The sequence below is a fragment of the Sceloporus occidentalis genome, unplaced genomic scaffold, assembly GCF_023333645.1.
Source record: "Sceloporus occidentalis isolate IW3139 unplaced genomic scaffold, rSceOcc1.0.p SCAF_164, whole genome shotgun sequence".
Taxonomy (NCBI): Eukaryota; Metazoa; Chordata; class Lepidosauria; order Squamata; family Phrynosomatidae; genus Sceloporus; species Sceloporus occidentalis.
The window spans coordinates 1,251,122-1,264,559 of record NW_028317144.1 but is presented as its reverse complement, the minus strand read 5'-3'; the positions used below and the strand labels follow the sequence as shown (position 1 = coordinate 1,264,559).

Here is a 13,438-nt window from a genome sequence, read left to right as displayed (position 1 = left end):
TCACAAATTCAGTTTCTTTAGCTGTTCATAAGTTATAAAGAACTGAAACACTGTATTAAGGAAATGCAACATATGTACATAACATAAAAGGACATAAAAACACGCAGTTACAAAAGTCACTATATTTCCTAAATTACTGAAAATATAAAAAAACACTTCAAACATTAATGCTGATCACAGTACTCCGCAGCTTCTGAACAGACCAGTCCCATTGTTTATTGGGACAGCTAGTGAGTTTTGCATGTATTATACTAGCACTATAGTATAGTCATGGAATCACCAACATAAAGTGAGCAGACCATGATAGGACATCACTGCACACACATGGATGGTTAATCCAAAACTGATTTATATATTGTCTTTAAATGGTAACATTTGGATGAATTGTTGGGGGAATTTCCCCCCCCCCCCATTTTCCCCCTAATAGGATTGATAATGTACCAAAATGGAAAAATGTTAGTTTAATACTATACAATAATAACAGAAAGGATACAATGATATTCCAGGGGCCCAGCCTTAACCAGTTTGGCCAAAATCCTTTGTACAATGCCATAAATCCTTCGCTCCTCCACGTCTGTAAAGAAAGTGTTAATTTTACATTTCAAATCAAATAAAATTACATCATAGCAGTCATTAAGAAAAAACGATTTATGTACAACATCTTACATTTGAACCTTATGTTGAATCTTGTTCAAAGTTGTATTCTGAACATGGATACAGGCTGCAAACTGCTCTTTTAATCAATGAATTTTAAATCTTGCTTTCTAGCCCCTAATATGCTGTTCAATCATAGTGAATGTAATGATGTAATAGAAAGAAAAAAAGATATGCAAGTGAGCAGATTCACATAAACCCGTCTAACCTAGTCATATAAAAGAAGTGTATGACTTTTCAGTAGAGCCAGACTAACTTGGCCTTACGGTAGTCTGGTAATTATGACATCCTAATCAAAAAAGAAAAATGCATTTGCCCCATTTTTATATGTATACATTACCTGCAATAAGCAGTCCACGGTGCCCTTATAACTTGAAGCGGATGCATCACATACTGCTTTTTGGTTCATCATCCGTGTCCTTACAACATCTACGGGATTTGAAGCTAGAGCTCCTGCCAAGCCACACGTAAAGCTAGACCTGAACATATGAGAAAGGTACCGGTACAAACATGAGTTCTACATTCGGCAGGAAATCAAAGAACATTTCACCAAGTCAAATAAAAGGTTATTTTGCAGATTCCATCTACACACATATATGTCACATAAAAAAGGGGCCCTGAAAGGCAGTAGCCCAGGAACTAGTACCATACAGGAAAGGATAAATAAAATAAACGTGGGCTGTATAGTAACCCCCTTGAAAGATTAAACGCCGCTTGTAGCAAAAAAGTCTTAATGACACAGCAGAGCATGATAGTATTGGGACCATCAAGCTTGTCAACAACCTCTGTCCTAAATAAATATCCTATGACACATTAGAAGTCACGATACCATTTACTAAAGAAATACATTTATTGTTACAATGGATAAATGGGTATGGGTTTACACACAAGCTCAGAGGTAATCTGTGTGTGAGAATTTACTATTCATTGAGCACCTCATGGCGGTGTTGTGTAGGTAAAGATCTAAGGGACCTTTTTTTCCCCCAGGAACCAATAGGGGGATGAGAAAATAAGTGACCCAAAACATCACATGCAAAGAAAGCCCAGAAGGCTCTTAAGACTTCTTAAGAATACCCACATTATGGGGTTATTGTTATCCAAACTCAGTCTTGGTGACTAAATGCCTATATAGTATTTCCTCCCAAAAAGCAAGAATATACTACCAAGTCCAAACAAATCACCTACAGAAAATGATTGTAGACTGTGTCTCCCATTAACCCAGACAGGATCAGGTGTTTCTTGGTGATGTCGTAGACTGGCAACTCCACACCAACTACAATAGCTGCTCTTTGTGCTGTCAGAGACACCCCCTGGAAGTGAAAGCATAAATAGAGACAGATGTTACAGTGCGAAATCTTCATTTCTAATAGAAGTTAGAATATTCAATATCATATTGAGCTGCAGCCATGCGATAAGTGCACAAGATACAGCCACATGTTTTTCAATCCGTAAGGCCCAAAGCAGCAACCCAACAATGGGCAGAAATGCAATACCAGCAGTGAAATAAGCTCCATACACCTGGATGTTAACTTTATAACACATACACAAGATCGACCCAATGAAAATGTTTTAGGCAGTGATAAACTTACTTTCCATAGTCCCCTTGTCCCTTCTTGCTGGTAAATATTTATGAAATTTCCAATCATTCCTCCCTGGATAAGGCTACCTTGGGCTTGCATTCTGATCTAAAGAGCACAGGACAATTGAACAGGGAAATTGTTAATATACAAATAAAACATTGGAAAGTAGTATGGCAGTGTAGTCACCAAATGCAGTGGTCACAATATCTTCTGTATAATTATGTACAAGAAATTACTTTAAGGAATATTTTTCTTAGATTTTTTTTGCTACATCAATGTTGGGACATTGATCTGAAGATCCCATCCAAACACCTACACCTAATGTTTTAACGCTGCACATCACACGGTAAATTTACTCCAGCTCAATCCAATCATTCTATTGGAACTTTCAGTATGATCTAAATATGTCTTTTAAAGCTTCCACTGAGAATTTTCAGATTTTTGAATTCTGAGCCACCTAAAGTGTCATAGCTGTACCTAATGCCACAAATTTCTTAATTCCCCTGCGAGACCTATTGTGTCCGGTTGATGGTCAATACTTCAACCTAGCGCTATTTTGTTACTGATCTTCAATTATTTGTACGTGTATACTAATCCTTTATTCCAACGGCATATCAACATTTGGCTTAGATACATGAAATATATATTTTTCGTATGGGGAGGGGACATCGATTCTTTACTATCATCTAGAGTTGGATGGCCTCCTGTAAGACCACTGGAATTTATTGTTAGAGAGATGGATACCTTGGATTCCGGATGTGGGCTTTACTTTTGTAAGAAAGGAAGACTGACAGGATTTCATTCCCTGAAGCTGGGATCCGTACACCCTCCATTATTTAAGAAACATTTACCGCACAGCCAATCAGTTCGTACCCGTACAGTTGTGTCTAACGGTGATGCATTTGTGCAGCGAGCTGACATGATGCGTTCTAATTTTTCTATGGGGCTTACAGTGACAATATCTTACAAGATTACATGATTACTTAAGAAAACAGAATGTTAAGAAAAAGATCTCATAGAATTCTATGTATCACAACTTTCTCCAGGCATTCCCGGGAGGTTGGAAGCTTTAAAAGCACTGGCATATACTACTAGTAAGATAATCAGTTTGACCATTGATATAACAAAAAACCTATAATGGCACACAGGAGATCTGCCAACTTTAAGGGCCGATACCAGTTTAACTTATCAAAACGTATGTACCGGTTATGTGAAATGTAATAGTGGTATAGTAGGTGACGTCTTCATTAACTGAGTATATGACAGCCACCAAGAGTGATGCGCTTGATACAGATATATAACACACTACAACTTTAATGTTTTAGAATTGGTGCAGAAAAAGCTAAAATATCGAATTAAAATTGTATTAAAAGAAACTAGTCAAGAATCTAAAAACACCTCTACTGTTTAACTCAGTATGACGGCTTCACTAAAGCACATGTTGAAAACGATCACTGGGCTCATTGGCTATTCTTAGAGTACAAAAAACTACTGTCTCAAGTTACAAGCTGGCAGCGTCCATCACATACTAAGCTATTTTTATTTTGGGAGTTAGGGAAGCAAGGTATGTTCTGTATTCATAACTAGGGTTGTATTCATAAGGATGGTGTTTCCCTACAGCCAGTGGTGTAACACTAACCCCCAGGGGTCCCCATGCAAGATGTGTTCAAGGGCACCTCGTCATATTTAAACTCTAAATATTAAAGGAGCAAACGAATACAAGATTGCTTGAAATACTAGCAAGTGGAATTCATACCTTGGGTATGCAAGAAAAATAAAATTTTCCAAAAATTATGTCATTAACAGCAGATTAGGGATAATTATAAAGGGACTGCCAGGGGGTTGTGTTAACACCCCTGCCTACAGCGATTTTCTAAAGGAATTGCGTCATACCCCCTCACATACAAAATACAGAACATAGTGATCAGTTCCACTCTACTGTCACATGTTACAAATGAAAGCAAACACCAGAGTCCATTCCGAGTTGCAAGATTTCTGAATATTTTGTTTTTAAACCTTAACCCACTCGGATGCATTTGCTGTCCCATCTGGAATGAAAAAGGTCTTCAAGAGTTAACTTATTTAAAATAAAAAAGGGAGCAATGGACATTGTAATGTAATAAATATGATAGCCTAGGCGTCCCTTTACATATTTACGTGGTCCTCCCTTGCAAATACATAGAGGGATTCTGCAGAATCACATACATTTCCCCTTTCCCCTATTTTGATGCCAGCCACGTGATATACCCACCATCAACCAGCTCCAGTACTGGCTTTGCAAGGGTTTCGGGGGGGGGGGGGTATGGAGACCTCCCATCCACACACGCAGAAAATAATAATTATAAACCCATTAAAGGTTTCCCCAGATAACATTAAGGAACAACCTGATATTTTTATCAAAAAGCCAAGAAGGCTGTCCTTCATGCAGATCAATGTAAAATGGCACAAAAACATTGGAGAGAGAAAAAAAAAAAAGCCATGAATTTCCGACGCCTTTGCCAATGTTTGACAACGCATGCTACAGAAACTACATCTCCAAAAGCTTAGCTAGCCAACATGTATACAGCATATATTGCACACACCCCTCCTGCCCAAAATATTTGCAAATGAGAATTATTACCTTTAAAACATCTGTGGGGTTGGCAATGCAGGAAGACATGACACCAGACAGGACACCACAAAATACATTCAGCACTAGTGTCTCATCTACAATAGAAGACACAAGTTTACTAAAAGAAATATATATTTTTTGCCAGTCCAAAATTATATTATGTTTGTAAATACGAAATATGAGAAACGCATGCAAAATCTTCGCTACAAGTATATAAAAACTTAGTTGAAAAAACTAATTTGCAATGATTGTATTTGTATACCCGTCACATTTTCCATATATTTCTATGGAAATCAATTTATATCAATAGACACAATCTGAGAATGGCTGCAATTTTCATAAAACGAGGAAAATACTCCACCAGTCATAACCTGACCTGTGTTAGCCAGGCTACAACCTAACCATGTTATTACTCTCATAAATCTAACACTAATATAAGAGTAAAAATATTTCTTAAGACACGACTCACCTTCTGGACTATCAACAAAGAGGCGCTTCAGGCTCTGGTAAGTGCCAATTTTAATAGTGCCGTATGATGCCTGGCGAAGCATCGCAGGGGCAATTCTGTGAAGGCGGAAATGAAAATAATGAACACAGTGGGACAGCGGCCACACAGCTCGCCGCAGCCAGTGGGCAAATACGCGTGGAAGTGCTATGTCATCATAAATGGACTTTAACAAGTAAAGATTGACCCCCCCCCCCCAACATTACATTGAGCTCAAGGAGAGGGAGAAGGGAAAAAAAAAAGGCAAACAGTAATTCTTCATGAATACTGTATGCCTGTTATGTGTTTTTAAACCACTGAACTACTTGTTAGAAATGTAACTATATCTTAGATCTCAGCGCTATATGTTGTAGTCTTGGTGAAAGCGAAGGGTCAACTCAACGTCTCAATTCCAGTCTGGTTTGCAGACATTACAAACATCTTGCTTTTCCAGCACAGGCCTAACGTTGCCCCTCTAAAGACAAACAGAGGCTTGCAGTTTAGTATATCTAAAAGGAACCCTCCCCAAAATGTTACATCGCGCTTTATGATCTACTGCAAACCAACTTTGTCAATAGACCCGTCTAAGAACATTGTATATTGTCCAACATAAACATAATGACTTATCCACTGGCCAATCTATATAAATGCTCTATACTTACCCAGAATACAATGCTCTGAGTCCCTCCTCTCTGCATATTCTTACAAGTGCATGGAGCATGCCTCGATACCGGATTTCTTTATACTTCACATCGTTGGCTTGGCCCTGGACCTGGAGTCGTGTCTTTGTCAAGTCAATGGGGAAAGTGCCTTAAAAATACACAGAACCAATAAATGGGAATGCTCTGGCATGTTGCTGGCATTTCTTGAGAGGAGAAAACACACAAAACACAGTTTTCAATAAATTACCCTCAACATATTAAGTCATGGGATAGGAACAATTAGCGAGTGAACACTTATTAGGGTGTTACACATTTAAAAATGTAAACAGACTCAATTTTATATCCTTGGGAAAGAAAAAAATGAATTTGTTTTAGTAACTGAATTGTTTAGCAACTGAGAAATTAACTCAAGTATAATAGTTAAGCCACGTTCAAAATGGAAACTGTCAGGCCGCAATATTAAAATGTCCATCAAAAACCAGAACCTCACAGGCATCATAAGAAACAGCCAACTTAGAAATTACATTTAGCTACATTGTTAAAATTATATATCCACATAGCAACCACATAGCTATTAACCCCTTCGTGACAAAGGCCTTTTTTTACTTTTTGTACCCTTCGTGACAATGGCCGTTTTAACATTTCTGCGCTGCTCGTGTTTAGCTGTCATTTTCTTCTTTCCCGTTTACTGAACCCACACACATTAGATATTGTTTTTTTTCAAGACAAGAAGGGCTTTCTTTAGATGACAGTTTTGATTGTATCATATTATTTACTATTAAAAAAAGTATAAAATATGGGGAAACATTTAGAAAAAAATGACTGTTTCTAACTTTTAGTTGAAAAATCTTTTACTCATCTATAAAAGGTAATAAAAAAACCTGCTAAATAGATTCTACTATTTGTCCTGAGTTTAAAAATACCCAATGTTTTTATGTTTTTTTGCTTTTTTTCTGCACGTTATGGAGCAATAAGTACAGGTAGCGTTTTGCTATTTCAAAGCCATTTTTTCCAAATCTGGTAATTCTTCCCCCCATGTGCCATTTCGGGTATCTTTGAACCCGGCCAATGCAATTTACCCCATCAAATCATATATTTTTGAAAACTAGACAGCCCAGGGTATTCCAAATGCTGGTATTTTAACCCTTTCCAAGCACTAATTCTACCATCAGCCTTTGTCAAACTGTATGGTATTTACTTCAGGTATGAATTAAAAATTTCTCGTATATGTCACTATCACAAAACACCCCAATATGTGTTCAGCAACATCTCCTGAGCGCAGTGATACCCCACATGAATGATTTTGCCTGGCTTTTCGGGGGCAAAAGGGCCACATTTGGGGCATGCACATTTTTCAATGTTGAACTTTGGCATTTGGGGATCCACTGCCCATCCCCTATTTGGTACATCTTTGAGCCGGGCCATTTCAGTGTGCCCAACAAAACCATATATTTTTGAAAACTAGACACCACAGGGTATTTTAAATGCTGGTATTTTAACTCTTTGCATGCACACATTTTACCACCAGCATTTTTTCAAAGTTTGCAGTAGTATTTTTGTGTGTGTATTTTTCCCCCGCACACCTATGTTATGTATGAATTTACAGCTCCTGGTATATGCCGCTGTCACACGACACCCCAATATGTGTTCAGCAACATCTCCTGAGTACAGTGATACCCCACATGCATGGGTTTGTCATTTTTTGGGGGAACTAAAAGGTCACATTTGGTACGTGTGCATTTTTCTAATTGGAAATTAGATGTGTGGCCATCCTTCCCCCCCGTGTTAATTGGGACCTTGTTGAACCCGGCCAATTAAATTTACCCCATCAAATCATACATTTTTTAAAAGTAGACACCCCATGGGCATTTAATATGCCAGTATTTTAACTCTTTCCATGCGAGAATTGTTTTAAGCTAATATGCTAATTTTAGGACTTGCTCACAAAAATATATTTTTTATATATATATTTTTTTTTTTTGCCTTTTTTTTTATTTTTTTAACATTTTTTTTCAACTTGAAGGTTCCCCTGATAGTGACATCAGTGGGAAATTATTTTTACATTTTACTGGTTTTTTACTATTTTTTTTCTAATTATTATTAATTTTATTTTATTTTTAATTTATTTTTTCTAATCACACTGTGATTAGAAAGCTGAGCTCCATTGACTTGCATGGTTGAATGCAGTACCTATATTCAACCTGCAAGTGGAGCCAGAGTTCTCTAGAGGGTCTGGAGACAGTCTAGCAAACTTTTTAGTCTTTGTTGGTTTTTTTTTCCCGGGCTTGCTGATGGCGAAGATCACCGGCAGCTGCGACCCCTCTCCGGAGCGGTCACAGTCCATCCCCAGGTAAGTGTTTGGTGTCGCTGGATGCCTCCTGACCGAGGCATTCCAGCGACACCATTTAAGTTTAGGAGGCGATCGTTGATCGCCTCCTAAACGCTTTTAAAACGGGCGTCCGCCGCCATACAAAGTATGGCGGATGTTGACGCCCCGGGGAGGGGCCAGAGATGGCCCCTTTGTGCCGATAATGGCGTTGCTGAATGATTACAGCAACGCCGTTTCAGTGCAGAAAGCGAAAATAGATCGCTTTCTGCACCCGTTTAAAGACGTGCCGGTCCTGGCACATCATTTGTCGTTATCGACTTGAATTTCCGTGACGTGCCCGGACCGGCAATTGTCATCAAGGGGTTAATGAACGACATGACGCTTTCTTGTATATAAACAGCACACGTGTTGCATTTGAATGGCTGAAGCAATATTTTACTTTTCATGAACTACAGACGATTTAGTCCTCAGCAGTATTCATCTTGACAGACACAACATACACCCTAACTGTAAAAGCACACAAACAGAGCTGTGTTGTATATATCACAGAATGGTAGCTTCAGGATCGTATTCACTTGGTGTTTGGGTATGTACACATGTATACATAAGTAGGGTCAGGTTTTCTTGCATTAGGAACTCACTCTCACAATGCATTGTTCATATCGGATTTTCCATCTCAGAAGCTCATTAACTAGTTGCAATGTACTGAATAAAACCATAAGCACTAAAGATCACTAAGTCTCTCACCACTGCTACAGAAGAAACAAATAAAAATATACAACAGACTTACCACATTCAGCCGTGATTGATGCTAATCCTCCATATATGAATGGTTTCCAACTTGCAGAGGACATATTTCTTGAGGGATCTATTTTGCCTACAAAAGAACACCAAACAAATTACGATATGCCATGCTGGCATACGAGGACAAACAGTGTTAAGAATATGTTATAGGAAAAAAGGGAGATATTTGATCCCATGCAAACCAAAAGGAAAATACTCATAGCCAGGAGACCACCGTACTGAAGAATAGGCAGTTTTTCTACAGTTTACAATAAGCCTACATTATGGCGATTAGCCATTTAAGAAGCTCAGTTTCCATGGTTACAATGTATAAACCCTTTCTTTTGGTTCACATGAAAAATATTCTTGGCCAAAAAAAATATGAATGACTTCAGCATTCAACTAAGAATAGGGTTTCTATTGCTGCATTTAATTACAGAGTACCGTACTGGCTCGGATATAGGCCGCCCCCGTGTATAGGCCGCACCCTAAAAGTTTGGTGCTTTTTTAAAGAAATTTTTTTTTTAAATAGACATGCTGCCACTCTGTCTCCCCCCCCCCCCCCGAGATATGCTGCCACGCTCCCCCACCCGAGATATGCTGCCACTCTGTCCCCCCCCCGAGATATACTGCCACTGTCCTCCTCCTCCTCTTCCTCCCCCCGAGATATGCTGCCACTATCCTCCCCCCCCCCACCCCCTGCTGCTGCGGGGGATCTGTATCCTAACCCTGCTGCCTGCCCGGCGCCCGGAACTGCATGTCCTGGGCGTCAGGCGCTAGACCCGGAATATAGGCCGCACCCCCACTTTAAAGACTTAAAGTGGGGGGAAAAAGTGCGGCCTATATTCGAGCCAATACAGTAATTGCAGCATTGGCCTGTATGGAGGACAAGGTTGGCTCTTAAGGTCCGCATTGCAAACCATGTATCCCAAACATGGCTACACCGCAGAGAGAAGCCTTGTGGGCTTTATCTGATAAAGTAATAGCCTTAATAGTGTATACAGGGCCAACGTGTCAACTCTAAGTAGTAAGCTGGCGAGCACGGCACTCTTTACCTAATGTATTGGTCTGTCAGTTTCTAGTTTTGTCATACCCTTTCAACATATGCACTGTAACAAGCTCCATCATTTCCCAAACAGAGAGGCTACAGCAGAGATGCCCAAAAAATGTTTTTACTGCTCTTATGTATAGATTAACATACGTACAAACAACTACACGACACAGCTGTACCAAAGTACTCATAAAAGACATAAAAGAGTTTGGATGCCAGAATAGTTCAATGTATAAGGCAATGGTTGAACTTTAGGAGGCAGAATGTTGTAGTTAATAGCTTTTATTTAAATTAGTAATACTAGAGAAGGTCTTAATGGTATGTACTTTTGTAGACGATACAAAGGCCTGAAACACAGTAGACATTCTCGGTTAAACAACGGCAGTACGGCAGCTGCAGTTTAATATTGATAAATGTAAAATAATGCACTCATATCCAGAAGGATATAGACATCTTGGAAAGAGTTCAGAGGAGAGCTCCAAAATGGAAAGTGGTTTGCAGGACAGAAATTATCAGGAAAGGTTAAAGGATCTTAATATATATAGCTTGGAGGAAAGAAGAGGGGGGTGCACAAGTAACTGTTAAATCCCTTTAGGTATTTAAATAAGTACAAGAGGCAAGCTTATTTGAAAGGAGGGACAATGTTATAACAAGAGGTCATGGTCTAAAACTAGAGGGTCAGAGCCTTAGATGTAATGTTCTACTTTACTCGGAGGGTTGTAGATAAATGGAACAGTCTCCCAGCTGCAGTGGTGGGGAAAGCTGTCCTCACTATAAGACCTAACCAAAGACTGATGGGGGTTTAAACCCCTTACATCAGGAAAAATGGACACACTAGATGGGCCGAATGGTTCTTAGCTGCCGTCAAATTCTATGTTTCAAACAAAGGAAGTATGCAAGACAGCTGGACCAAAGCCGATAAACTAAGTGAACTTATACGTCTTGCCGCATTTCTTAGTGTATCAAAATGAAACATGTAGAACACTCTGAAATGATTGTGTGTGAGTCAACATAAAATGTCAACACCCCCATCCCCTACGTATAATACCCAACAAAAGCAACTCTTCATACTATATAGACCAAAAAATAAAACCCAAGGCTCTTAATTTTAAAACCATGCTCTATTTGCTTGACTACTTTCCTCAAACAAAAGTGAATTCACTCTTTAAGTAGATATGTTTACAGTCACCATAAAACAGACCAGATAAACCTATTGATCTTGGGCCATATAGATAAGATCAGTCAACTCGACCATACAGGTCTCATCCATTCCATGACACTGTCCCAATATCAAACAGAGGGAGCCGGAGAATGCTTTGTTTAAACATGAAGGGGGTTACAGAAAAGCGCAATGATAGCTTCCCTTTAACCAATTTGTTTCATCTGCTAACAGGGGTGGAGGCCAATACAATGGGCTATTTAAACATACATGGGACAGACACAAAGCTATCCTGAATCTGAGACAAGACCAAGGACTGATTACAACAGGAAAAACAGGAAGACTAGAAATACACGATTGTTTAGTATTTTGTACATTAGCTAGCCTGCCGAGGGTCTTTAAACAGTAACATCATTCTGTATGGAAGTTAATTTGGTTAGTTTTAGAACGTGCTAAGCTATAAAATGAACTGCTAATGAACATTAAAGTAGCAGTTTAGCAGCAGCCTCCTGGTGGAGCCCGTTATTAACATAATACTCCAGGCAACTTGGCAGTAGTTATTCCTGAATTCCTACTGTTCTTGCTGCTATGCAAGTAAGATCAGGCAAGCAGTACAGATAGCGTCTGAGGAACACACTCTCCATGAACTCTCTAATCCATCGCATACCATTGTATTCAAGTCAGATTTTTTAAATCAGGAGCAAGCATTGATTTAAAGTATTTTCCTGGAAGATTTTGGCATCATATACACAATGAACGCACAGGTTAACAATCTCTATGGAGTGTATTAACGTAAAGAGAGAATCTGCAATTTCAAAGTCACCATTCATTATGAGGGCCAACATGGGCAATTTTCTCCGGTAACAGTTGACTCTGAATAATACATCGTTCAACCGATGGGGAGACATTCAAGCAAATTCACTTATTTAACTATGCATTACGCAGGGCTCCTCCTGCAGCATAAGATCAAAGGGAATGAACCATCTTAATGTGTAAAGAAACTCCAACTCACCTAGAGATGTTTAATAGACTATGATTAGACCTAACAAACAGAACCAGTCATAAATATTATGTAAACATATCAGGTTCTACCATTCAACTTACAACAGGGCTCTTGTGTTCAATTCAGAATAGAGGAGCTATTATAGCCAATTCAGCGCTGCGGAATCCGACGGCGCTTTATAAATAAATGTAATAGCCAATGAGGTCCATAATAAACAATAGTCATAAATGGAACCAGACCAAAATCAAAAGAATACTGGAGGAAAAAACAAATTGGTAATATAAGGCAGCAGAAAGAATCCTCATAGTAAGCTTCCTGACCTGTGAAGTTATACCCATAGGCAACATGCCTATAAGAGCTATAGACGGGCTGAACACCTGGGACCAAAAAGGTAACACACTACCTTTTGCATTACAACCTCTCCACCACGGGTATCACCAAGCATTTATTCCTTGAGAACTTTGAATGTGAGAAGATCCTTAGATCCAGCAATGCTAGTGAGCCATGAAGAAATGGTTAGTACATATTGTTAAAATGCTTATTAAGATCAATGGAACAAGTGGAGTTATTTACTGTGTGCATTCTGGAACATACTGCCAGGAAAAATAAAAACAACCGCTTAGTATTCGGCTGAATTTTATGTTTCAAGCACATTTTTATAGTAATAATTAGCATACAAAAAGTAGAGTTTTCGGTTCTGCATGTTTTCTTTCAAGGATACCACCATGAAAAACACTGGGCTGGATCCTCAAACCAAAAGCTTGGTGATGTTCTGCCAAATTCTACATTATATACATCTATAGATTAAATAAACCTATTCAAACTTATGATAATACAGGCATAACGCTATCCAAGCCAAGATCAAAGGCTGATTAGGATGTGCGTCTTGAAATCAGGAAAATGTATGTCAACTTCGCATTCTCAGAACCTATAAGATTTTTTCTCCTTCTCATTCTATTAGTACATGATTACAGATGGTAGATATAGAGCCTTGCTCTATATTGCCATTTCACATACATATTGATCAGGCAAACAACATGAATAACTGTCAGAAGAATGCGAACGACCAGTAAAACACTGTACAATGAAATAAAAGTATATGCATAAAGGCTTATCTGTTGA

At 38.8% G+C, this 13,438-nt stretch overlaps 1 protein-coding gene across 2 annotated transcripts; it reads right to left on the bottom strand.

Moving 5' to 3' along the window:
- Positions 1-9,192, bottom strand: SLC25A30 (solute carrier family 25 member 30). Of its 2 annotated transcripts, none has more exons than XM_089501114.1 (9): positions 9,111-9,192; positions 5,992-6,139; positions 5,315-5,409; positions 4,855-4,940; positions 2,244-2,339; positions 1,840-1,964; positions 995-1,133; positions 494-574; positions 1-42 (listed from the first exon to the last, which is right to left on the bottom strand). In XM_089501114.1, exons 1-9 carry the CDS (start codon positions 9,172-9,174, stop codon positions 1-3), a joined length of 876 nt encoding a protein of 291 aa, XP_089357240.1. In that variant the 5' UTR covers positions 9,175-9,192. The 2 variants fall into 2 exon arrangements, with proteins under 2 accessions (XP_089357240.1, XP_089357238.1); XM_089501112.1 differs by having other exon boundaries at positions 2,148-2,339; positions 9,111-9,174.
- Between the last annotated feature and the right edge of the window lie 4,246 nt (positions 9,193-13,438).